The 27,833-nt window shown below is 37.7% G+C and overlaps 1 protein-coding gene across 1 annotated transcript in view; it reads left to right on the top strand.

The window, feature by feature from the left end:
• PRKAA2 (protein kinase AMP-activated catalytic subunit alpha 2) overlaps window positions 1–26,744 on the top strand; it is a 73,363-nt gene extending 46,619 nt beyond the window's left edge. Inside the window, exons 3-9 of the mRNA XM_052636881.1 lie at window positions 9,263–9,356; window positions 9,935–10,079; window positions 11,314–11,401; window positions 12,781–13,005; window positions 22,415–22,919; window positions 25,124–25,250; window positions 26,506–26,744. Coding sequence (XP_052492841.1) covers window positions 9,263–9,356; window positions 9,935–10,079; window positions 11,314–11,401; window positions 12,781–13,005; window positions 22,415–22,919; window positions 25,124–25,250; window positions 26,506–26,744 — 1,423 coding nt within the window. The remainder of the gene's footprint in view (window positions 1–9,262; window positions 9,357–9,934; window positions 10,080–11,313; window positions 11,402–12,780; window positions 13,006–22,414; window positions 22,920–25,123; window positions 25,251–26,505) is intronic.
• The last annotated feature ends 1,089 nt before the right edge of the window (window positions 26,745–27,833 follow it).

Raw genomic sequence — 27,833 nt, 5'->3', positions numbered from 1 at the left:
TTTCTAATTTGGCAAAGATGGTTTTTGCCTACCAACTTTTAAATATCTTTATCTTATCCACCTCATGGACAGCTTTTAACATTTTTCATGAACACCACCTGAAAATGTTGCAGTCCCTAGGTTTCTATGGCACCACAGTTTTCTGATTTTCTTTTTACATTCTTGCCTTTTCTTGAAACTTTCTTTTATGGACCCTTCATTGTCTGCCTGGCCATTAGATACTGATATACTTCAGCATTCTGAGCTAGTGTAATCTCAGTGAATCCTTTCTGGGTGAACTCGTCTGCTACCATGGTGTGATTTGTCATCTCTGTCCTAAAAATGTACAAATCTATGTTTCTGCTGAATTCTGAACACATTCATTGAACTATTTATTGAGTGTTTCTGTTCTGAAATCAAATAGCCATTTGAAACTAAGTTGAATTTTTTCATATATATGTATATGAAAAATTCATATTAGTTTATTGACTTCAGCTTAGTTTATATATGTATATAATTCAGTTTAGTTTATATATATATATATGTTTATGTGCATGAATAGAATAAATTTGTGTGCATGAATATTAGTTTATATACATTTGTGTGCCTGAATGAAAATACTGATCACACAATTTCCGAAGCCTACAACTTGAGCGTCATATTTAATTCCTCTTCCCTTACCCCTTACATACAATTGATCATTAAGTTCTGCTACTTCTTTTCCAGTGTCTCCTAAGTCTGCCCATTTCTCTCTGCTCTTACTGTTACCATTTTCTTACTTGTTGTACTTCAAGTGTTGCTTCTGCTTGGAAAACTTTACCTATATCTCCCTTCCTCTAGGCTCCCAATTCCAACTTGTCCTTTAAATACCAGCTCTTAAATGCAGTTGCCTCTAGAAAAACTACTTTGCCTTAGCCGTAACACACTGGGTCAAGTCTCATCCTCTCTGTTCCTACAGCACCCAGAATTTCAGCTTTTCCAAAGCCCTGGACATTACATTGTAATTGCTCATTTTCTTTTTAGTATCTCCACAAGATTGAATTCTTTAGGTGCAAAACCAGTATTTATTTTCATCTTTTATTCAGCCAATTTTTATCGGGTACCTAGTATCTGATAGGCACTGTTCTAAGGCTTTGGGGGTACAGTAGTAAAAGACAGGGTCTCTCTCTGCCCTTGAGATGTTTATGGCTGGCCTTATCTAGCAGTTCACAGTAGCAAGTAGACAAATTAACCAGACTATCTTAGGCATTGATAAGTGCTCTACGGAGAGTGAAACATGGTGCTGTCCTAGGGTGTGACGAGGAAGGAGGAGGTGCTAATTTAGATTAGGCTGTTAGCAAAGCCTCATTGAGCAGAGACAAGGCTTAAGGATTATAAAGGCTTAAGGATTATAAAGATCTAGCCATTTGAAAATCTGGGGACAGTATTTGTAAAGCAACCTCAGAGGGGTGAAAGATTGAGTATTGTAGGAAAAAGAAGATGGCTATAATCTATAATGTCGAGAATGGAGTGAGTGATGCAAAGAGAGGTAATTCGTGAGGTCAGAGAGTGGACATGGACCACATATCATAGGATCTTGAAGACTCTGCTGAGAGATTTAGATTTTGTTCAAGAAGCTGAGGGAGTGAGAAAGTTGGAGGAGTGGCATGGCCATAGTGTAGAATGGGTACAGAGACAGAAATAGAAGCAGAGAGACCAGTTAGGAAGCTGTTGCTATGGTCCAGCTGGGAGATTAATGATGGCTTTAGCCAAAATGGTAGTGTAGATTTGTGCTGTCCAATACAGTAGCCACCAGCCATATGTGGCATAAATTTTAATTAAATTAAAAAGACTTTTGGTTCTCTGGTCATATTAGCCACATTTCAGGTGTTTTAATAGCCACGTGTGGCTAGTGGCTATCATATTGGACAGTATGATAAAATATTTCCATCACTGAAGAAAAGTTCTGTTTGATGGCACTGGTCTAGCTGGAGATAAAACTGTCAATTCAATGTATATTTTAGAGGTAAAACTAATAAATTACTGAGGAAAAGAAAGGAAATGAGGAATCTTCTCCTTTTTTTTTGCCTAAGCAACTGGAATTTGGGGTTTTGACTTGACCAATTAGGTGTTGATGATGATACCATTTTCTGAAATAGAGGAGAACCATGTTGGGGGTTCAAGTGAATGTTAATGATCTGCCTTGGCTGTGTTAAGTTGAGCATCCCATTAGTTATCTAAGTGATAGTGAAGAAGATTTGTGCCGTCAATATCATCTTTATCTCCTCAGCACCTAGTACAATAGTAGGTGTTCAGTGGTTACTCTGTGTATGAAGAAGTGGCATATGAACAAGGTCCTGATTGTTCTAGAAAAACAATGAAGCAAAAGAATGAAAGTGTAAGGAACATAGTATGGTGGGAACAAGTAGTCTGGTTTGTCTAATGCACAGACTGTTGTTTAGGGACATGGAGGAAAATAAGGCCAGAAAGTTAGCTTGTTGATACATTCATTCAACAGATAGCACTGGGGATGCATCAGCAAACAAACAGATGTCAACAACAAAATCTTTGCTTTTATGGAGCTTATATTTGTGTGTGTGTGTGTGTGCACTTGTGTGTTTGTGGCATTGAAGAGATAGACAATAAATCCTATATTAATAAAATATGTTATTTATTAGACAGTAAAGAGGTGAGGAAATATGCATGCAGATATTTGGAGGGAGGAAATAACAGATGGCGAAAACTGAACGTACAAAGGCTATGAGGTGGAAATTGCTACAGGTGGTAGATCATAAGAGCAGAGTGATCTGGGGGAAATGGAGTAAGAGGTGTAGTCAGAGACACAGAGGGGAGCCAGATTGGATAAGGGTATACCAGACCATTGTAAGAGCTTTGGTTTTTAACTCTGAGTATAAGGAAAGCCACTGAAAAGTTTTGACCAGTGGTGTGATATTATCTGACTTATGTTAAAGCAGAGAAATCAGATTAGGGGTCAGTTGCAGTATTCTAAGTGAAAGAGATGGTGGCCTGGATTAAAACATGATGTGGAGAATATTGAGAAGTAAGCATATTTTATATATATTTTCAAGGTAGAGAACAGGATTTGCTGATAGATGTAGGTTATGGGGGCTTCCCTGGTGGCTCAGATGGTAAAGAATCTGCCTGCAATGCAGGAGACTTGGGTTCGATCCCTGGGTTGGGAAGTTCCCCTGGAGAAGGGCATAGCAACCCATTCCAGTATTCTTGTGTAGGGAATCCCTTGGACAGAAAAGCCTAGCAGGCTACAGTCCATGGGGTCACAAAGAGTGAGACACGACTGAGTGACTAAACACAGCACAGTAGGTTGTTAGAGGAGAGAAGTCAAGGATGACTCCAAGGTTTGCTGTTGTGGACAAATAAAAAAGTGGAGCTGCCATTAATTGAAATAGAAAAGATTGTAGAATGAACAGGTTTGCAGTGGGGCTTTAAAATCAAGAATTTGATTTTTTTTGAAGTTGAAATACTTACTAATTATCCAACTAGAAATGCAAATAGTTTATTTGATATGTGAGTCTGAAGGTAAGGAAAAAGCTGTAAACTAGAGATAAATTTGGAAGTCATCAGCATATAGATGGTATTTAAGATACTTAAGGGCCAAAGACTAGATGAGATCCTCAAGGATGTGAATGTGGAGTGTGAATTCCATAATCCACTTCTTGCTCCGTAAGAATTCAAGGGATTGACCTCTAGGGCACCATGATGTTAAGATATCTGGGAGAGGGGGAGGAATCAGCAAAAGAGAATGAAAATGAGCAATTAAAATGGTTGGAGGAAAACCAAGAAAGTTTTTGGTGTCTCGAAGCCAATTGGAAAACATATTTGAAGAAAGAGAGATTATTAACTTTTCCTTATACTGTTGAGTATTGAGTAAGATGAGACTGAGAATTGACCATTAGATTTGGCAAGGTGGAAGGTGCTGGTGTCTTTGAAATTTGTTGGAATAGTGAAGGCAAAAACCTGTTAGGAAAGAATCTGAGATATAGAAGGGGAGATAGTAACAACAGCGTGTTCAGGGATTTTGGAGAAGAGAGACATAAGAATGGTAACTAGAGGGAAGTGTGAGACCTAAACAGTATTTGTTTTTTAAGATGGAAGATATTATAGAATGCTTGTGTGTCAAAGAGGACAATACAGTCAAGAAGGAGAGATTGATACAGGAGAAAGAATAGCTAATTGTAGAAACCAAGATCTTCAGAATGTGGGACAAAGGAATCCAGTGCATAATCAGAGGAATTAGTCTTAGTATGTGACCCTGGAGTAAGTGGCTGTAAGTAGAAGAGGAAAAGAGAATGAGAACTAAGCAGTCAAGGAAATTAGAGGGCATGTATTGGACAGATCATCTACATGGTTATCTTGTTCACCCAGAATGATGACAACGTTCAGTTCAGTTCAGTCGCTCAGTTGTGTCTGATTCTTTGCAACCCCATGGACCCTGTCCACCAGCAACTCCTGGAGTTTACTCAAACGCATGTCCATTGAGTCAGTGATGCCATCCAACCATCTCATCCTCTGTCATCCCCTTCTCCTGCCACCTTCAATCTTCCCCAGCATCAGGGTCTTCTCAAATGAGTCAATTCGTCACATCAGGTGGCCAAAGTGTTGGAGTTTCAGCTTCAACATCAGCCCTTCCAATGAATATTCAAGACTGATTTCCTTTAGGATGAACTGGTTGGATCTCCTTGCAGTCCAAGGGACTCTAGAGTCTTCTGCAACACCATAGTTCAAAAGCATCAATTCTTTGGCACTCAGCTTTCTTTATAGTCCAACTCTCACATCCATACATGACTATGGGAAAAACCATAGCCTTGACTAGATGGACCTTTGTTGGCAAAGTAACATCTCTGCTTTTTAATATGCTATCTAGGCTGGTCATAACTTTCCTGCCAAGGAGTAAGTGTCTTTTAATTTCATGGCTGCAATCACCATCTGCAGTGATTTTCAGTTCAGTTCAGTTCAGTTGCTCAGTCGTGTCTGACTCTTTGCAACCCAATGAATCGCAGCACGCCAGGCCTCCCTGTCCATCACCAACTCCCGGAGTTCACTCAGACTCACGTCCATCGAGTCCGTGATGCCATCCAGCCATCTCATCCTCGGTCGTCCCCTTCTCCTCCTGCCCGCAATCCCTCCCAGCATCAGAGTCTTTTCCAATGAGTCAACTCTTCACATGAGGTGGCCAAAGTACTGGAGCTTCAGCTTTAGCATCATTCCTTCCAAAGAAATCCCAGTTGATCTCCTTCAGAATGGACTGGTTGGATCTCCTTGCAGTCCAAGGGACTCTCAAGAGTCTTCTCCAATACCACAGTTCAAACGAATCAATTCTTCGGCGCTCAGCCTTCTTCACAGTCCAACTCTCACATCCATACATGACCACAGGAAAAACCATAGCCTTGGCTAAACAGTAGAGCCCCCCAGAAACAAAATCTGCTACTGTTACCACTGTTTCTCCATCTATTTGTCATGAAGCGATGGGACTAGATGCCATGATCTTAGTTTTCTGAATGTTGAGCTTCAAGCCAACTTTTTCACTCTCCTCTTTCACTTTCATCAAGAGGCTCATTAGTTCTTCTTCACTTTCTGCCATAAGGGTGGTGTCATCTGCGTATCTGAGGTTACTGATAGTTCTCCTGGAAATCTTGATCCCAGTTTGTGCTTCATAAAGCCCAGTGTTTCTCATGATTTACTTAGCATGTAAGTTAAACAAGCACAGTGACAGTATACAGCCTTGACATACTCCTTTTCCTGTTTGGAACCAGTCTGTTGTTCCATGTCCAGTTCTAACTGTTGCTTCCTGACCTGCATGCAAATTTCTCAACAGGCAGGTCAGGTGGTCTGGTATTCCCATCTCTTGAAGAATTTTCTACAGTTTGTGGTGATGCACACAGTCAAAGGCTTTGACATAGTCAATAAAGCAGAAATAGATGTTTTTCTGGAACTCTCTTGCTTTTTTGATGATCCAGCGGATATTGGCAGTTTGATCTCTGGTTTCTCTGCCTTTTCTAAAACCAGCTTGAACATCTGGAAGTTCACGGTTCACTATTACTGAAGCCTGGCTTGGAGAATCTTGAGCATTACTTTACTAGCGTGTGAGATGAGAGCAATTGTGCGGTAATTTGAGCATTCTTTGGCATTGCCTGTCTTAGGAATTGGAATGAAAACTGACCTTTTCCAGTCCTGTGGCCATTGCTGAGTTTTCCAGATTTGCTGGCATATTGACAACATTAGTAGTGGGAAAAAAGACATTAAGTCAGACCGATGATATACTCAGAGGAATCAGCAGCTAAATTTATTGGAATCACTGCTTTTCTCTTATACCCAAAGATGTACAAAGCATAAAAGTGGCTGAGGCTCCTGTTGATAAATCAGATCAGCCTACAGTGAGGTGACACTGTGGATGCTCTTGCTGTTGACTGTTGATTTTATTCTATTAGTTTGGTGCCTGTTAGGATTGCTCGGAGAAGGCAATGGCACCCCACTCCAGTACTCTTGCCTGGAAAATCCCATGGACGGAGGAGCCTGGAAGGCTGCAGTCCATGGGGTCGGTAAGAGTCAGACACGACTGAGCGACTTCACTTTCACTTTTTACTTTCATGCATTGGAGAAGGACATGGCAACCCACTCCAGTGTTCTTGCCTGGAGAATCCCAGGGAGAGGGGAGCCTTGTAGGAGGCCGTCTGTGGGGTCGCACAGAGTCAGACACGACTGAAGTGACTTAGCAGCAGTAGCAAGATTGCTTCTTTAGAAACTTTTTTTGCCCCTAGAGTTCTCAGGGTAAGTTCCCTGTTCACAGTTCATTTGAGAAGACTCAACCTTATTTGCCAGTTACATTAATCTGTAGAAAGTGGGGGGTACCTTTTTCATCCCAAAAACTAGCGGCTGCTATTATAAATATTTCTTCTGAAAATCTGTAATCATTTTCAGATGTGGAAGCTATAAAAGTATAGCTTTTATATTTTACCTTTTTTTCTATTTCTTTTTAAATTGAAGTATAGTTGGGTCACAATGTTGTTAACTATTTTACTTTTTGCAGGTATTAATTTATATATGATGTGTCCTCTCTTACAATATATACTATGTAGTTATATCACCAATTTCCTGGCCATTTTTTCCTTCCTCTTTAAAGAATAGTAACCAGGACCACCATTTAGAGCTTTCTTTTTTGAACATTAATAATAAACAGTGCCCCATCTGGGTGGACTAGTTACCAAAAGCCTACCCTGCTTCTGACACATCTTGTGTGAAGGTATACTGCCTGTAGGGTGGCATCTGGGCCACTTCTTAGCCCCTGCTTGTGCCTTCCACTGGGTGCCTTTAAGCCATGCACAACCACACAGCTATAAATAGCAGCTCTTAATAGAAACTCAGTGTAATTCAGATATTTCTAATAATCAACTAGATATAACTAATCCTTTGTAAACAAAGCAGAGTAGAACAATTGTTCATTTATATGTGTTAGATGCAACCATCATTTAAAACATTAATACTATAGTCAACATGTTTTTAAAGTTTTCAAAACTCTGGTAGATTGTGTGTGGATGTGGATGTTATAGATTTTAGGGAAAATTTTGACAAATAGAGCTAAGATTCTTTATTGTTTTATGTGCTCAGCTTTGAGTGCCTAGGACATATATATATTTTCACACGTATAAACACACACATATGTACATACATACATCTGTTTAATTTTGTATTATGGAAGTTTCATAATGCATACCAAAAAAAAGTAAAGTGGTGAAGCCTTATATGTCTATCGTTCAACTTCAGCAATTATCAGTGTATTATTTTTTCTGCTTCTTCCTGCTTCTCCCACCCCAAATTATTTTTAAGCAAATCCCAAATAGTATGTTTTTAATCTGTAAAGTTAAAGTGTGAAAGTGTTAGTCACTCAGTCATATCCAACTCTTTTTGACCCCATGAACTATGGACTGTAGCCCGCCAGGCTCGTCTGTCCATGGACTTTTTCAGACAAGAATACTGGAGTGGGTAGCCATTCCCTTCACCAGGGGATCTTTCTGACCCAGGGATCGAAGCTGGGTCTCTTGTATTGCAGGCACATTCTTTACCGTCTGAGTAACCTTTTAATCTGTAATCTCTTCAATATCTACTTTGGAAGGTAAAGGCTGTATTTTAATAAAATAAGCACAGTTTAGTATCATCTAATATTTTAAACAGTTAAATATTATCAACCAGTCAATCAGACTTTCTTTTCTTGTTTTATAAATAGTTTTCAAAGTTGGTCTGTCTGAACTAGAATCAAAACTAGTCTATACAACATGTCTCTTAATTTACTTTTAATCTATACCTTCCTTTCCTTTTCTGAATTTTTTATCTTGAAGACAGGATCATTTGTCAACTTTTAAGATTTTGCTGATTGTATCCATCTTGATAACATTTTCCTTTCCAAGGATATTTTTCACTGTTATTTAAATATAACATACCTCAACTCCATAGTTCAGTTCAGTCACTCAGTCGTGTCTGACTCTCTGTGACCCCATGGACTGCAGTATGCCAGGCTTCCCTGTCTGTCCCCAACTCCCAGAGCTTTCTCAAAGTCATGTCCATTGAGTTGGTGATCCCATCCAACTATCTCATTCTCTGTCGTCCCCTTCTTCTGCTGCCTTCAGTCTTTCCCAGCATCAGGGTCTTTTCTAATGAGTCAGTTCTTTGCATCAAATGGCCAAAGTATTGGAGGTTCAGCATCAATCCTTCCAATAAATATTCGGGGCTGAGATTGACTGGTTTGATCTCCTTGCTGACCAGGAGACTCTCAAGAATCTTCTCCAGCACCACAGTTCAAAAGCATCAATTCTTTGGTACTCATCTTCCCTTATAATCGAACTCTCACATCCATACATGACTACTGGAAAAACCATAGCTTTCACTAGATGAACCTTTGTCTGCAAAGTAACATCTCTGCTTTTTAATATGCTGTCTAGGTGGTCATAGTCCATCTCCATAGACTACAAACACAGTTTTGCTTAAATGGAAAAATTAATTCTTAATTTAGTTGTCAAGGAATGGATGATTTCCTAGATTTTGTAAACATGAAAGGTGGGATCTGGAGGGAAGTCTGTAAGCTGAAGGACCTAACTGAGTTTTATGAACCTCCATGTTTATAACTCTGTGATTATTTTGATAACACTATATAATTTGTTGACATCTTAAAGTATTATAAAACACTAGAATATCAATTTATAGTAGGAATGAACATACTAGGCTGATTTTGGTTAAAGTAATATTTTTATTATATTTTTCATTGACAAAAAAGATACCAGGTGATCAGCACTCCAACGGATTTTTTTATGGTAATGGAATATGTGTCTGGTGGTGAATTGTTTGACTACATCTGTAAACATGGACGGGTGAGTAACATTCTATCTAGTACAATAAACCCTTAAGCAAAAAAAAAGAGGAAAGTAGTAAGAAATAGCAAACCATAAAGATATCTTCAAAGTTGAGATTATTTCTGTAATAATGTCTAACTAAACATACAGAGTATTAGATGTATTTTCTTTATTAAAGCATGCACTTTATGACACACTGATTTTAGGAAATATATTCTACTTAATTGCCAACATGAAAAGCCTATGCTTTTCAAAGTGCAAAATCAGTTCCACAACATCATGCTGAAGCTTCAGCTATTTCCTTCTCTTAGCAGTTTCACTTAAATTCTATTTTAGATTGTTTTACTTGTGAAACATTGTGCACATTTAGTAGTAGTATTTGAAAATGAACTGTGACAAATAGCAGCAAAGAAAAGCCTGTCGATTGATATGTTGAGCTTGCATGCAAATTTTTGCATTGTTTGTCTGATTTGTTGAGAATTCTAACACAATTCTAATTGCTTATTACTCAGTTATATTTAGGTTGATTGTGAAACTAAGACTTGCTATGTAGATGTCCCAAATGTTCTTGGTATACTTTCTTCTATACCTGATAGGTTGAAGAGATGGAAGCTCGGCGGCTCTTTCAGCAGATTCTGTCTGCCGTGGATTACTGTCATAGGCATATGGTTGTTCATCGAGACCTGAAACCAGAGAATGTGCTATTGGACGCACAGATGAATGCCAAGATAGCTGATTTTGGTATGTAACTCCGGAGTTGTTCAGAAGTGTACTAGCTGCCTTTGCAAGTGTGACAGTACCAACTCTTAATGAGCTAAAACTTTGAATTTCAAGGGTGTAAATCCTATATTGTGAAAAGGGATTAGTCACACAGTCTGCACGCTAGCTTGTTCTGTTCATTTAAACCACTTTCTAAAAATGCAGGTACATCTAGAGAAGTTAGAGAGCTGGTATCAAGGTAAACCTACTCAATCTGAATTCCCTCCTGAGGAGATGAGACTTGACTGTTTTTTGTGAGGGTTATAAACTCCCTTTGAAAATCTAATGCAAGTACGGGCTTTTTCCCTGATAAATGCACTTAAATGGAGGTTCGTGAAAATTTCCATGCAGTTGTAGAGCATTGTAATCCTTCTGAACTGATGGAGGAGGAATGTCAGTAGATTGCGTAGTAACATCTAACACCTGTTGATAAAAGAATAGCAGTTTTTGTTGGGGGTAAAATAAAGGATAAAATGTAATTTTTATGACCAAACATTTTCTGGGATCAACATACCTGGACAGGGTGCCATAGTTGGGGAAAGGGTTTAGGAAGTGAGAGATTATAGAAAGAGATGAAAAGGTGCCAGAGTTCAGCATTATTTAGTTAACATTTTTGTCTGTACCTTATCTTTAAAAGTCAGGAAATTCCTTTTCCTATTTCTCTTTCTTCTCTAATCATAAACCTCATTTAGTGCTGTAGTTCAACTGGATTTTGGTTCAGTAGAATATTTTTTTTATGTTGAATTAAAGCTTTCCAAATTAAAAACCTTTGGAACATAATCTTTATAAATTGGAGCCTATCTGATTTCTACCTAGAGATATTTTTTTTTAAGGCCTATGAAAGCAGAATATAAAAAAGTGATAGTAATCTCTATTTTCTTTCATTTGGAGAAATGGGTAAGTAATATTTTGATGCTTTTATGTTTGAAAAAGTATGCATAATTTAGAATAACCTCATATTTGAGAAATGAATCAACGTTCTTACTTAGAAAAGGAATTTCAGTCTTATGTGTGATGTGCTTTAGCTTTTTTGGTCATGTATAAGCACTCTGAAATGGTCTCTTTCTAGTCTAACAAATACTTTCTACTGCTTTTTAAAATAAGTAGACATTATGATATTTGAGGCACTACAGACTTGATGTTATTCCTTTTGCATTAATCCATATTTACTTTAAACATATCTGGCACCAGCTAAACATACTACTTTTATTTTTAGGATTATCTAACATGATGTCAGATGGTGAATTTCTGCGAACTAGCTGCGGATCCCCAAATTATGCAGCACCTGAAGTCATCTCAGGCAGGTAATATAGTATATCAGTGAAAAGTAAGCTTTTCGTAATGTTTTGTTCATTCTGATTACATTTAACTTTAATATATTCTCTTTGGAAGATAAGGTTTTTAATAGAAGCACATTGTCCCTTTAATTTTTCCGTCACTGAAGACAAAAGAGTTATTTTAAACAATTTTTAAAACATTTAATTTTGATTTTGTTATGAATGTATTTAAGGAGTTTTTCCATTAAAATTGAAAAAACTCTTGATTTTTTTTTTTTCATTTTAGGCAGTTGCAGCTAGGAAAGCAAGCATTTGCTAGTGTCATTATTTACTTATCAGACACAGTCTTTTAATCATACTTTATATACTCTTATAAAGCATGCAGAGTATATTTATGTTGTCTTTGGAAGAATGAGGTTTTGAGGGGAGACGTTATTGTCATTTCATGAAAGCAAACTGCACAAGAGAAGACTGTAATTATTCTTGTAACTTACTCATTGATACATTTTTTAAATGTTTATACAGATTGCAGTGATAAACTCAAGTCTTCTTTGGTGTCCAGTGTCTGATCTTAAATTAACAGAATTCTGTGAGAGAAAATATAAAACAGTAATCATTGCATATATAGGAGCTTGGGCTACATAGCAAACACTGTAAACATTGGATAGTGATTTTTATTGAAATGGATTATACTGTTTTAATTGGAATTGTAGAGATTTACTCTATTACCTGAGGCTCGGGTTTGAGTTTGGTAATGTGCCATCAGGGGAATTTTAACACTGTAGAAAGGTGAGAGACAAAAGGAACAACATTCTAGGCATAGGTTTTCTGGATAAAGGTCATCTCAGCCCTATGAGCCACCAGGTGATTTGAATGAAAGTAGCAGGTATGCAGGATAATGTGATACAGCATGAATACCATGAAAGAGAACTAGTTAGGTACTTTACCATTTCAAATATTCTTTAAAATAGGTCTGTCAGACATAAACATTCTATTTTTTATGCATTGTCTTGTCTTTTAATTGCTTTATGTAAGAAGATTTAGCCTATACACTATATAGCATTGCTTTTCTTAAAGTTTATGGTCATCCACTTTGATGTTTCTATCAAAAATCAACCATAGAACGTTTTATACTTTTTAATTAGTAAGTTCAGTTTAGTTTGCATCAAGTACACATAAGTACTATTTTCTTTTGGGAAATTTGAATAGCAGTGGGTTAGACCAGTTGTTCTCCCTGGGGAACAACCGTTGAGTGTTGGGGAGTGGCCACGGATTGCATTGAAGAGCTTGGAAAGCAATACATTCGGAGTCCGCACGGTGTACACAGGTACACAGAGAAGAAGTGGGGTGCATGCAGTTGCGAAGTGACGCTTACATTTCAGTTTCGTGTTGTCGTCTCCCCCTAGGCTGTACGCAGGTCCTGAAGTTGATATCTGGAGCTGCGGCGTTATTTTGTATGCTCTTCTTTGTGGCACCCTCCCATTTGATGATGAGCATGTGCCTACACTGTTTAAGAAGATCCGAGGGGGTGTTTTTTACATCCCAGAATATCTCAATCGTTCTGTTGCCACTCTCCTGATGCATATGCTGCAGGTTGATCCCCTGAAACGAGCAACTATCAAAGACATAAGGTGAATATTCTTTTTGTGACTATTAAGTATGTATTCTAGTATTAATATTAGTACCACTAACTGAATGCTTGCTTTATGTTAGGCACTGTAACACTTTATACGAATTTTACTTTCCTTATTATATAAACCTGGCCCTGTCATTCAACTTTTAATTATTTCAGATTGTGTCCCAAACTTTTTAGTTAAAGTAGCAAAGCATACAAGGCCTGTCATAGTAAGGCTATGCTTACTTCTTCCTGCTCTTACCCCTTGTACCAGAGCTCCAGCCACAGTGAACTTTTCCTTGTTCCTCAAATATAATGATGCATATTTTATGCCTTCATGTCTTTGTTTATATTACTCCTTTGCCTCTAATACCTTTTCTGCCCTTTCGGACCTGAAAGATTTCCATTCGTCCTTTAAAATTTCTGCTCACTTATTACCTGCCTGGTGAAATCACTCCTGATTCTCCAGGGCATTGTCAGTCGCTTGCACGTCTGTGATTTCCACACTTTGTTCATGCGTTCATTCTCATTTCGTATCTAGCTGTTTTCAGTGTATCTTTCTCCTCTCTTGTAATTATAAAAGGGTAGAGGGAGTATCTTAGCACCTTTGTATATACAGTGCTAGAAGGCCTAAAAATACAGTAAACATTCAGAAAGTATTTGAATACGTTTCAAATGGAAAAAAACAGGGTGAGAGTTATATATTTTACATAGAGTTGATGAAATAAACCATAAAGAGTTTTGCTAAGATTTTGAATCCAAAAATAGCCTCTAGTGGGTTTGCTGTGAAGGATTTCTTGTTATGTGAGAAACTTTGGAAAGTGCAGTTGCTGGTATTACTGTGAATATGACCTTTATATAGCACACACAAGTCAGGATGATTCATTGCCCTCTGTGTTTTATTTATCAGTCATATTTCTTAGAGGGTTTTTTGTTCTTACCTAACATTTCATCAGGTATTTATTTGCAAATGCATTCTTTTAACATCTTTCCTGAATACTCTGCCTTGTCTTCATAAGTCAGACTATGACTCTTGAAATATTTAAATGATGGCTAAGGTAGTTTGTGTGACTGCTGCTGACCTCTTTTGCATTTTTGTTGCATTTGTGTCTTCTTCCCTCAGCCTCTGTTAGTGTTCCAGGCCTCATACATAAAAATGTAAAATTGTATATTAGTACCATATTTAGTTTTGGAATGGAAATGAACAACTTAGCAGGGGAAAATTCTTTTGTGTTCATAGTTCTTTAGAGTAAATAGGTCACTTAGTTAGCTTTTCCTTAGAGCATTAAATATGCTACTATGTATATATTCTTGTACCTGTTCACATCAGCACATATACTTAGAATAATAAAAGTACTGATTCTGTTATATTAAACAGGTACCTGTATATTCACAAGCTTTAGAACAATGTAAATAAAAACTTAACAGGATAAGTTGATTTACACATATGTGCATGGTATAAAAGAGTGGCAACCATCTCAGTACTTAAAATTGTTGTTGTTCAGTCGCTCAGTCATGTCTGACTCTGTGACCCCATGGACTGCATCACGCCAAGCGTCCCTGTCCTTCACCATCTCCTGGAGCTTGTATAAACTCATGTCCAGAGTCAGTGATGCCATCCAGCCATCTTGTCCTCTGTCATTCCCTTCTCCTTCTGCCTTCAATCTTTCCTAATATCAGGGTCTTTTCTAATGAGTCAGCTCTTCACATCAGGTGGTCAAAATATTGGAGCTTCAGCTTCAGCATCAGTCCCTCCAATGAATATTCAGGACTTATTTCCTTTAGGAATGACTGGTTTGATCTCCTTGCAGACTAAGGAACTCTCAGGAGTCTTCTCCAACACCACAGTTCAAAAGCATCAATTCTTTGGTGCTCAGCCTTCTTTATGGCCCAACTCTCTCATCCATACATGACTACTGGAAAACCATAACTTTAACTAGACGGGCCATTGTCAGCAAAGTAATGCCTCTGCTTTTTAATATGCTGTCCAGGTTTGTCATAGCTTTTCTTCCAAGGAGCAAGTGTCTTTTAATTTCAATAGTAACTTGAATTTATAGTTTTCATCATTTTAAAATTTCTTCATATTCTGTATTTAATGTTTGGAAATTCTTCATTTGACAAGATATACTTCAACAGAAAGAGTCACTGATTTATTGAATGATTTTATATAACAGGTATTTTGCTAGATACTTGACATATTTTCTTGCATTGATTCTTAACAGGTAGCTCTTATTTTTCTTAATGCTTATAGTATTTCCTTTTTTGAAACAATATATATTTACTGTCTTTCTGGCTGCTTTGTGCCTTAGCTGTGGCACAGGGGCTCTCCGTCATGACTTGCAGGATTCTCTCTAGCTGTAGCGAAACGGCTCAGCAGTTGCAGTGCTCGGGTTTCCTAGTTGTGTGTGGACTCAGTTGCTCTGTGGCATGTGGGACCTTAGTTCCCAGACCAAGGACTGAATCCATGTCCCATGCATTGGAAGGCAGATTCTTAACCACTGGACCACTAGGGAAGTTCCAAGTCTTAATAGGTAGCTATTTTTATTCTCATTTTACAAAAGTAGGGCTCAGAAATTGCCTGATTTCAGAACCTGTACTATTTCAGCTAATCCGTATTGCTACACCAGTCCTATGACATCCATCCTTTCTCCAACATACCATGATAATGTTATATTTCTGTCATGCTACGACATTCTCTCTTATAGTTATAGGCTTACCTAGTTTTATTGTGCTTCACTTTTTTTGCACTGTGTAGATACTGTGTATTTTTTTTTTTCCAAATTAAAGGTTTGTGGAATCCTCATCTGATGATGGTTAGCATTTTTTAGCAATAAAGTGTTTTTTAATTAAGGTACATATGTTGTTTTGGGGGCATAACGTTTTTGCAAACTTAATAGTCCACAGATACTCTAAGCATAATTTTTTATGACATTCATTTATTTCAGTAGAATAAAACTATAAGCAACATGAAAATGTAAAGTGCTACATACAAGCCCCATAGTAATAAAATTTGAAAGGTTTCATTGACTTAAACAGTTACAGGTAAAAGAGACTTTATATATATTTTCAAGTATGCTATTTTAACTACCTTGATATGTGCTTTGTTGGTCAGAGAAAAAGCCAATGAGTTACCTAAATCTGAGGACTGAGGGAAGGAATCCTAACCCTTTACCTACTAGATCACACATCAATTTTGGCCTTATCCTATAAATAAGCCCATATTCTAAAAATTATATAAACATAATTTTTATATGCAGTGGGAAACCAAAATATTGGTGGCTTGCTTTATTGCAATATTCACTTTATTGCAGTGTTCTAGAACCAAGCCCTCAATATCTGTAAGGTATGCTTTTATTTTTGTACATATATTTTTTCTTCTCTTAAGATGGTAGGCAATTGGAGGTTAGAAAATACATCTGTATTTATTTGTTCATTTAATCATTTTTATTTACTTAACAGTTATTTAACATCTGCTTTGTTCAAGGTCCTATGCTAATTGCTGGGAATATTGGTAGGCAAGACAGACATTGTCTTCAGGAAACACATCTTTAAGTGCTTTAAGCTTAGTATTGCTGTTAATTTTGTTGTGGTTAAAATGAAAGATCTGAAGTTCAACTGTCTAATCACAAATTCTGATTCTCTGTTTACTAGCTATTGGCATATTTCCTACCTCACTGTACTTTAGTTACATCGTTTATGGTGGATTTGTTGGGAGGCTAGTCTTAGGTTAAAACATAAGAATTTACTATTTCTATAGGTCTAGACACAGTTCAATGTTAGAAACTACAAATATTCATTCTAATGTAATTCAAATTTTTAGAATAATACCCAACATACAATATTAGCCATTAATACTATCCTAAAGTGAATATATAAGGACCTTTTAGCTGCACTTACAGAGAAGGCAGCGGCACCCCACTCCAGTACTCTTGCCTGGAAAATCCCATGGGAGGAGCCTGGTGGGCTGCAGTCCATGGGGTCGCTAAGAGTCGGACACAACTGAGCGGCTTCACTTTGACTTTTCACTTTCATGCATTGGAGAAAGAAACGGCAACCTACTCCAGCGTTCTTGCCTGGAGAGTCCCAGGAACGGAGGAGCCTGGTGGGCTGCCGTCTATGGGGTCGCACAGAGTTGGACACGACTGAAGTGACTTAACAGAGCTGCACTTAAAGAAGTTTGTGCACATTGTGAAATTTATACAATTTGATTGGAGTCATTATAGCTCATTTAGTCTTAAGTCTTATATAAAAGTCAGGTATTAGGCAGCAGTGACAGAAAGATGGTTTCTGGAGGCTGTGTAGTAACCCATCTGAAATGAATTGATTTTGTTTCAGGTGAACCTTCATGAACATCCTGGTTACTACTTACCTTGTTTAGAAATTGACTCCTTAAAATTAAAAGCTGGGTGTATGACTTTTTTTTTTTTTACATGTTCAGGGTTGTTGCTTTATTATCATTAATTTTTTTAAAATTTTTATTAAAATATAGTTGGTTTACAATGTTGTGTTACTTTCAAGTGTATAGTACAGTGACTCGGTTACACACACACACAGACACACACATACACACATGTATATATCTTCCTTTTCAGATTCTTTTCCCTTATAGGTTACTTCAAAATACTGAGTATAGTTACCTGTACTGTACAGTAGGTTCTTGTTGGTTATCTATTTTATATATAGTACTGTGTATATGTTAATCCCAATCACCTAATTTATCCTCCCCTCATCCCAAAGTATGGCTTTTTAATTGGCACTATTATTATTATGAGGAACTGTGGTTCTTTTTCTGAATTAATTAGAAATGAAAATTTAATTATTTCTGTTTTTTTTAAACATTTATTTTATTGATATAATTCACATACCATAAATTTGTTTCTTTAAATTGTATGATTCAATGGTTTTTAGTATGTTCACAAAGTTGTATAGTCATCACCACTCTCTGATCCCAGAGTTTTCTCATCCCCCAAAGATGCTCTGTACTCACTTCCTCCTCCTTGCAGCCCCTGACAACCACTCATCTACTTCCTGTCTTTATGGATTTGCCTCTTCTGGACATTTCATATAAATAGAATCACAGCATGTGGCCTTTTGAGTCTGGCTTCTTTCACTTAGCATGTTTCTAAGGTTCTTTCATGGTGTAGAATATCAGTACTTAACTAATGTTTTGCTTGAAAAATATTCTGTTGTTTAGATAAACTACATTTTATCCATTTATTACTTATTGGATATTTTAGTTGTTTCTAATTTTGGTTCATATAATGTTGCCATGAACATTTATGTATATATTTTTAAATGGTCATATGTTTTTTATTTCTCTTGCATAGATGCCTGGAATTTGTAATTGTTGTACACTGTTGTGGCTCTAATTTACTTAGTGATTTTACTTAACTAATTCTGTTAAGTCTGTATTCTTCGTCAAGGGTGGCCACTGAAGTCTCTGCTTCGTTAGCTTAATGGTCAGCTAATTGCTAGAGAAAGATTTCCTTAAAGGCCTCGATCTAATCAGTCTCTCAGCCTTTGCTGAGGGATTCTGTGTCCTTGTTGGGGTGTGTCTTTGGCATTTTAATGAGAAGTTCATCACTCTGCATTAGTCTTGATTCCTTCTAGCTTAGAGCCTCGGAGTCAATCAGTGATGAGAAATCAGGGGCTTTCTTGGGCATGAACAACAGTCCTGCATTTGTGAATTCTAGGATTTTAAGAGTATTTTAAGGACTCCTATGAAACTTCAGTTCAGTTCAGTCACTCAGTCATGGCCGACTCTTTGCGACCCCATGAATCGCAGCACGCCAGGCCTCCCTGTCCATCACCAACTCCCGGAGTTCACTCAGATTCGCGTCCATCGAGTCAGTGATGCCATCCAGCCATCTCATCCTCTGTCGTCCCCTTCTCCTCCTGCCCCCAATCCCTCCCAGCATCAGAGTCTTTTCCAATGAGTCAACTCTTTGCACGAGGTGGCCAAAGTACTGGAGTTTCAGCTTTAGCATCATTCCTTCCAAAGAACACCCAGGGCTGATCTTCAGAATGGATTGGCTAGATCTCCTTGTAGTCCAAGGGACTCTCAAGAGTCTTCTCCAACACCACTGTTCAAAAGCATCAATTCTTCGGCGCTTAGCTTTCTTCACAGTCCAACTCTCACATCCATACATGACCACTGGAAAAACCATAGCCTTGACTAGACGGACCTTAGTCGGCAAAGTAATGTCTCTGCTTTTGAATATGCTATCTAGGTTGGTCATAACTTTTCTTCCAAGGAGTAAGCATCTTAATTTCATGGCTGCAGTCACCATCTGCAGTGATTTTGGAGCCCTGTGAAACTTAGTACCTAACTTTTCCTTTCAAGGGTTTTGATCAGCTTCTTGTTTGCTCCAATTCTTTTTTTGCTGTTTTGGCAGCTGGGATGTTAGACAGTTGCCACTGGTTGTTTCTGACAAGTGTTCTGGACAAAAGGCTGTTTGCAGATGGAACGCTAGGTCAGGTCAGATGAAGACAGGGCTTGACAGAAGAGGTTTCCAGAGATCTGCCAGCCCTGTCTAATAATGACATTTCTCTGGGAATAGGACTTTTGGAGAACTCTTAGTCTGTTCTCCCCATTTGCCTCTCAGTGGTTCTAGGTGCTGGTTTTGGGGGTTAAAATGATTGTGAGGCTGTTGGTTTTCAAGGCAGCCATAGAAATGGGGAAGAGGAAATGGATATTAGGTAACTGAAAGTGTCACAAATCTCACTGTTCTTACTAAGACAAAACCACTTTTTAAAAAAACAAACACTCCTCAGATTATTACAAGCCTTTGGTTAATTTCCAGAGTTCTGAAAAAAGTTAATATTGACAGTTTCTGCTAATAATCTCATTGCTTTAATAGAAGAATGAATTTTTGGAGTTTATCCAAAAGTGTTTATCTACCCTATTTCAAAATTTGATGTTTTAAAAATGCTAGATTTGTAGCAATTTATTTTTTTATATTACTCCTTTTCAAAAAATTAGTACTTCCTGGTCATTTGATCACTAAATGTTTATTTGTGCTGGTAGTACTCGGTCACCTCAGTCGTGTCTGACTCTGTGAACCAACGGACTGTAGTCCACCAGGCTTCTCTGTCCACAGGATTTTCCAAGCAAGAATACTGGAGTAGGTTGCCATATCCTTCTCCAGGGGATCTTCCCAACCCAGGGACTGAAATTGCATCTCTTACATCTCCTGCAATGGCAGGCGGGTTCTTTACCCCTGGCACCACCTGGGAAGCCCAAAGGTTTATTTAGTGCTTATTATTATCATGATATAGCAATTAAATACTTTAATGAATTCACTTTTTACTTCTTTGTCTATTCATCATTCCACATTTATTGAGCATTTGCTCTGTACTGGCTGCTGAAACAGAGGTGAATAAAGCATGGTCCCTGTTTCAAGGAGATCTCAGTTTAGTGTAAAAGTCTGTAACAACTGTGAGAAAGTATGAGTGTTATAATAGTATCATTTACTAGCAGCTGTAGAAGTTGCACCTCTGTATATATCCACAAGACATGGCACACCATCATTTCTCACTTGGACTATTGCAGTAGCATCTTCCTCCTCATCGTTATTAATCTTTTCAATTCAGTTACTTTATCACAAGCAGAATGATCTTCACAGAATGCAAATTATATCATGTCACCCCTGCTTCTTTAACACCTTTATTATTATCATCAACCATAGGTTCAGTTCCAAAATCGTTTTTATAGCCTACAGCTGTCAGAAAAACCTGATATCTTTTGCCACTCCAACCAGTAACTTATTATGATTTCGTGATTCTGGCCTCAGTTCAGTTCCTTGAACATAGGAAAGCTTTTTTTTTTTAACCTCAGAATCTTTGCATATATTGTTTGTTTTGCTGGGAATATCTATTCCCCAGCTCTGCTTAGCTGACTTCTAATCATTCTGATTTCTGCTTAAATATTATTGAGAGTGGCTTCCTTAAGCACTCACCTCCCATTCTGAGTTATACACTCTTATTTTACCTTGTGCTTTTCACTCGTAATTTTTATCACAGGGTTTTTGTGTTTGTTTATTTGCAATTCTGTGTTTATTTTTGAGAGTATTTGTTCAGTCTGTTTTCAGCTAGAATGTAATCTCTGTGTGAATGAGTATACATTTTTACCATAGTATGTCCTATATACTGATCTGAATTTAGGTTAGGGAGTGCCCAGTTTACCCTGTAGCAGTGGTTACACAGTCTTGAAGAAATAGTATATGTTAGTTAAATGAAAAGGGATGAGATATTCTAGGGTGTCAGTAGTAAACAAGTGTAAAGGGCTGGAATAGTGTGAAAATAAGATCGAGGAGACTAGGTTCTCAAATGTTTGGGTTTGAATACCTGCCCCCCAAGTCTTAAAATCAAGGACTCTGGGGGGGGGTCTTTTTTTTAATGCAGGTTATTTTTATCAATTTCATATTAGAAATCAAAAGTGAAAATTTTTTAAAATAGTTAATTCACTTAAAAATAATAGTAAACCTATTACATGTTATTCTGAATAATATGTCTCCTATGAAAAATAACCTTATTTTCCAAAACAAAACATGATGACAAGAGTACCATTATTTTACATTTTTCAAATCCTCTTAATCAGAGACAGCAGCTAGGTTTTCATACCTACTTCTTCATTCATCTATTGCAATATGTTGTATTAGTTGAAGTCTAGGAAACATATCTGATCTCAGATATTGCTGGAAAAGGGAGGAACATTCTCATAGTCTTTCACATAGTTAGATATTTTCCTTTGATATTAAATCAAAGCTTAATATGTTAATTGCCATATCAAATCAGAAAACATACCAGTGAACCTTTGTACTTTATTACACTGAAATCCACAGGTCTGTTTTGCCTTTTGAGTGGAGCTTCTGCCCGTGTATGATTATGTAACATCTTGCATTGGTCATATGGAAAATATTGGGTTAGTGAGATAGCCTGGTGTTCAGAATGGTAGCACATTTCATTATAAACTATCAAATCATAGTCATTATCCTCTTCACTCTAAAAGTAGAAAAGTCTCTTAAATATTGAGAAGCTGTCAAACTTATGGAAACATATATAAATTATTGTTATATACAATTCTATATATATATAGAATTCTGTTATAAGCCAAATTCTAACATTTTACTTGAAAGCTTGAATTTCATCACTGGCACCAAATACTGCCAGTTGTTTCCTTTGAAGTGACAGACTTATTTTGAAAATAAGTCTTTTTGTGAAAATATCAGTAAAATACCCAAGTCTGAATAATCATAGTTACTCTAGAGCAAGGGTTAATGAACTTACCTAAGGGTCCCATAGTTAGTAAGTGACTAGAGACCCAGGTCTTTCTGATTCTGATATATTGTATTGCCCCATGTCTAAATTATTTGGGACTTGCCAAAGCATGTTCTTACAATAGTGTATTGTGGTATCTTTCCTAGAGAGCATGAATGGTTTAAACAAGATTTGCCCAGTTACTTATTTCCTGAAGACCCCTCCTATGATGCTAACGTCATTGATGATGAGGCTGTGAAAGAAGTGTGTGAAAAATTTGAGTGTACAGAATCAGAAGTAATGAACAGTTTATATAGTGGTGACCCTCAAGACCAGCTTGCAGTGGCTTATCATCTTATCATTGACAATCGGAGAATAATGAACCAAGCCAGTGAGTTCTACCTCGCCTCTAGTCCCCCTACCGGTTCTTTTATGGATGATAGTACCATGCATATTCCCCCAGGCCTGAAACCTCATCCAGAAAGGATGCCACCTCTTATAGCAGACAGCCCCAAAGCACGATGTCCACTGGATGCACTGAATACAACTAAGCCCAAATCTTTAGCTGTGAAAAAAGCCAAGTGGCATCTTGGAATCCGAAGTCAAAGCAAACCGTATGACATTATGGCTGAAGTTTACCGAGCTATGAAGCAGCTGGATTTTGAATGGAAGGTAGGAAATTATAGTATATGAAGATCATTTGTAGAAGCCATTTTCTGTATAGTAAGCCTATCTGAGGTGCTGAATTGAATACTAAGATCAATAAAAAGTTGGTTTTGATGTGAATTTAGTGGTCTCAATAAATAAATGGGCTGATAAATCCTATTCTTTCCAATAATGTACCATGTGCACTCAAAACAAAACAAATCTTTGTAAGGATGAAGAACTGATGATGTTGGGTACCTATATATTTTTGAATTAGAGAATAGCATTCTTGGCTGAGAAACATGGTTTTAATCAACTTGAAATCCCTTGAGATAATAGTCCACCTGTTTTAGCATGTATCATAACAGAAGTCATGTGTCTTCAAAGATAGTATATTTTTACCTTTCTCTGTCTTTTTAAGAGCAGGGGGTTTTTTTGTTTTTTTTTTTTGTTTGTTTGTTTTTTGCCAGTAGCTGTAGCACAAGTAGTTGATACACATTTTACCATCAGGGCATGTTTATTTAGTAAACAAATACTTTTCTGTAAGTTGAGAAAATTTCCTATTTGGCTAGTATTTTTAGTCCTTAGTTGAGATGTATTTCTGTTACTCTCATCCCACATTTTGCTTTATTAGTATTTTTTTGTTTTTTATTAGTACTCAAATTCATTTCAATTCTATTTGACTATATGTGGGGGGATCTGTTTTTCTTTTTCAAGTATCTTTTAGTCTTGTTCCTTTCTTGAGGACTGTGAATGTACTTTTAAGGGAAGAAAAACATACTCAAACATACCTTGTAAATATTCATTTGACATGTTTTTATTTCATTATTTGTATATGGAATGAATAAACAATAGTGATTGTGAAAGTTGCTCAGTCATGTCTGACTCTTTGTGACCCCATGGACTATACAGTCCATGGAATTCTCCAGGCCAGAATACTGGAGAGGGTAGCCTTTCCCTTGGAGAAGGCAGTGGCACCCCCCTCCAGTACTCTTGCCTGGAAAATCCCATGGACAGAGGAGTCTGGTATGCTGCAGTCCATGGGGTTGCTAAGAGTCAGGCACAATTGAGCAACTTCACTTTCACTTTTCACTTTCATGCATTGGAGAAGGAAATGGCAACCCACTCCAGTATTCTTGCCTGGAGAATCCCGGGGACAGAGGAGCCTAGTGGGCTGCCGTCTGTGGGGTCGCACAGAGTCGGACACGACTGAAGCGACTTAGCAGCAGCAGCAACCTTTCCCTTCTCCAGGGAATCTTCCCAATCCAGAGATCAAACCCAGGTCTCCCACATTGCAGGTGGATTCTTTACCAGCTGAGACACAAGGGAAGTCCAAGAAGACTGGAGTGGGTAGCCTATCCCTTCTCCAGCGGATCTTCCTGACCCAGGAGTCAAACTGGGGTCTCTTGCATCACAGGCAGATGCTTTACCAACTGAGCAATGAGGGAATAAACAATACCATTTAAGAACCTTAATACCATTTAAGAAAGATCTTCCTTTTCTGAACAGTTTTATTTAGTTAGTTAAAAAACACGTTAGTGTCTTTAAAAGTCCTTATTGAGAAATTTTGGGAACTAATTTGATAAAGTATTTTGAAAACTAGAATCTTCTTTATCTGAGTTGCAGTTTTATTATCCTCAAAAGGCAAATAATACCTTCCTCACAAGATTACTATGATACTTAAACTTTGTGACAGTACCTATTAACAGTGCCTGATTCAAACCATTAACATGTTATATCTCCTTTTTCTGTCTGTTCTGTGTTCATAATTAAAGGTATTCAAATTGAGACAGGGAAACCAAAATATTTTGGCAGCCAAAATATCGTTTAGAGTGGAGGCGTGTCTGGAAAGAAGGCTAGACTCTTAGAGTCTCTGAGTTCCCTTTCAATTTTAATTGCTGTACACAGTACTGTTAAAAGCGAAAGTCAGTCAGTCATGTCCGACCCTTTGCGACCCCATGAACTGTAGCCTGCCAGGCCCCTCTGTCTGTGGAATTCTCCAGTCAAGAATACCGCGGTGGGTAGCAGTTCCCCACACAGTACTGTTAGTGGGGATTAAATAAATACTAAACTACTATGTAATGTAAAAAAACAATCATTCAGAAATTTGTTCTCTACCCCACCTTTTCCAATTATTTGTTTAGACATTATTCTTTGCAGTAAAAATAATGGAAATATTTTATAGTTTTTTATTTTGAATGTTTTTCCATAAAGAAGATTTTTCATTTTAGGTAGTGAATGCATACCATCTACGTGTAAGAAGAAGAAATCCAGTGACTGGCAATTATGTGAAAATGAGCTTACAGCTGTACCTGGTTGACAATAGAAGCTATCTTTTGGACTTTAAAAGCATTGATGGTAAGGAAGCCATGCAAGCATGAGCTCTGAGAAGATAAAACTTGGCACTAGTTGACAAGATGTTAAATCATCTCAAAGACATGGTGGGTAGTCTTCTATACTGGTTTTTAGTAATCTAGATTTAACTAAGAATGTAAGTGAAACAAAAAGGATTGAAGATGAGGAAAATCTCTAATCTAGCACTTCTTCTGGAGAAATGCTTCCTCATTTAAAAAAAAAGTCATTTGAAGTATTGACTGTGGAGAAAAATAAGGAAGAATAAGGAAATAATTTTCACCTACAGTTAGCTGAATTAGGTTCTTTGTCACACTTATTCTTTCATATTTTATCAGTATGCATTATAATATCTAAAATTCCCTGTTGATTAGCTTCTTTTATCTTGGGTGGCCATGGGGTCCAGATAGGCCTCTCCTGGGATTTGGGTTGGATATTATGCCCATGGCCATCCAAGAGGCAAAGGAGTCAGGGGAAGTGGTCATGTCCAAGGATCTAGTATGAGTCGAGAGTCATACTTGGCTGAGCAAATGTGCTTATTCTGCTCAGAGGCCCCAGTGGGATGTGAGCAGAATAAACCAAGGGTCCACTGCTGGACGGAATCAGAGGAAAACCAAATTCAGAGTTAAGGAAGCTGTTTTCAAGTTTATTCTTAAACTGCCATCAACTATAGCTGTGTCTGTATGGTCCCTAGAACCCCTTTATCAAAAGCACCCAGAGTTCTTACTAAAAGGCAGATTCTTGGGAACTCTCCCAAACCTAGCAAATCTGAATCTCTGGAGATGGGTCCTTGGGGAACTGGGAATCAGCATTTTTAACAAGATTTCCTTTGCCCCTTCCCCCAGGCAATTGCAGTGTTCTCTGAAGAATCAGTGCAATTGTAATTTCTGTTTTTATCTTATTTTTTATTGTTGTTGATACACTGCAAGAAAATAATCCTCCAAAGGTGTGCTTTCTTCAGATAAAAGGGTATGAGGAACCTTTGACTTCACAGTTGCTGTCAAACAGTATGTTGAGAAGGATTTAGTCATCACATTTAGACTGTGTGGCAGTGTTACTGTTGGATAGTGATGTCTTTCACAGTTGTGGGAGGGAAAAGTTTTTGCCACCCCTACTCCTAAAACCCTGCAACATGACATTGGCTCCCAGGATGCCCTTAGCTCAGATGTGTTCACTTAATATTCTGAATAAGATACCCTCATAGGAAGGGCTGGGGCGAATACACTGTTCATGTAAATTGCTCTTCTTTGGTCCATTTCAGATGAGGTGGTGGAGCAGAGGTCTGGTTCCTCAACGCCTCAGCGATCCTGTTCTGCTGCTGGCTTACACAGACCACGGTCCAGTTTGGATTCTGTAACTGCGGAGGGCCATTCACTCTCTGGCTCTCTCATGGGCTCCTTGACCGGAAGCACATCGTCCTCTGTCTCACCTCGCCTGGGCAGTCACACCATGGATTTTTTTGAAATGTGTGCCAGTCTGATCACTACTTTAGCACGCTGATGATCTTTCCCTAGTTTTTTTTCTGTTATTGCACTGTGAAAATCAGATATATTCTTTAAATTATTATTTTACTTATGGATATCACATACTCTGAACTACTGGTTAAGGGCCGTGACTGTCTTCAGGGGACACAGTACCTCTGAAATTTACTGAAAAGAAAAGGTCTGACATTTTATTTTCTGTAGATATCTGTAATTCTGTTCTGCCTATTATAAATTCACATAGGCAGTATCTTTAATATGTGAACACTGATGAATATTATTGTTAACCTAAAATTGTGGATTCACTACAGATGATTAATATACCTTCACTGGTGAACCGTCTCAGTCAACAGGTAGTTTGGCAACATCTTGCTTTACTGTTTAGTGTAGGTAAATCCAGTTTGCTTCCTAAATTTCAGCAGGTTTTAAGCTGTGTTTATGCATAAGATTTAAAAATAACATAAATATTAGTAAGATAGTATTTAAATGTTGAAATCTTAAGAGCCAGCTCCCCCTCCCCCAAATTTTAGAACCAAATTCTACTATCAGTTTCTGCAGATATTGCCCAGTGTTCAACAGAAGGGCCGTGGTCCTGAAACCAGTAATGGTCATTTCCAGGTTCCTTCAAAACAGCTATAACCAACCAGAGGTTTTATCTTGAGATTTTCCTGAATAACATATATAAGAGCCTTCAAGGTTCTACTCAGTACTGGAACATCTGGAATTACAACTTTTGTCTTTTTCATAAACGTGTATCATTTTACAACATGCCTTCAAAATCTACCTTTCTCAAGTTCTTTTCCACTGTATTTATTTTTGTACTCCACCGAGCATGATGAAATAGTTAAATGAAACAAAGCAAACTATTGACAGTCCCTTGGAGAGGCTCTGGTCTCTCCCTGCGTGTGCTGGTGAGGAGCGTGTGCCTGTCCTTCTGCATCCGTCATGCCTATTACTCACCAGGAGTTTGTTGCTGTAGTCACCCCACTCCCTCACCTTCCCTAATCACCTTTGTCTTTGTTTGCTGTTTGATCCTTAGTGGCTGATGGACTTCGTTTTGAAATCCTCTCTGGTTCTCTTTCTTTGTTCTACATCTTGGTTGCTAGCC

This window comes from Budorcas taxicolor, chromosome 3, assembly GCF_023091745.1.
Source record: "Budorcas taxicolor isolate Tak-1 chromosome 3, Takin1.1, whole genome shotgun sequence".
Lineage (NCBI taxonomy): Eukaryota > Metazoa > Chordata > Mammalia > Artiodactyla > Bovidae > Budorcas > Budorcas taxicolor.
The sequence above is the reverse complement of the archived record's forward strand: the minus strand, read 5'-3'. Positions and strand labels throughout refer to the sequence as shown.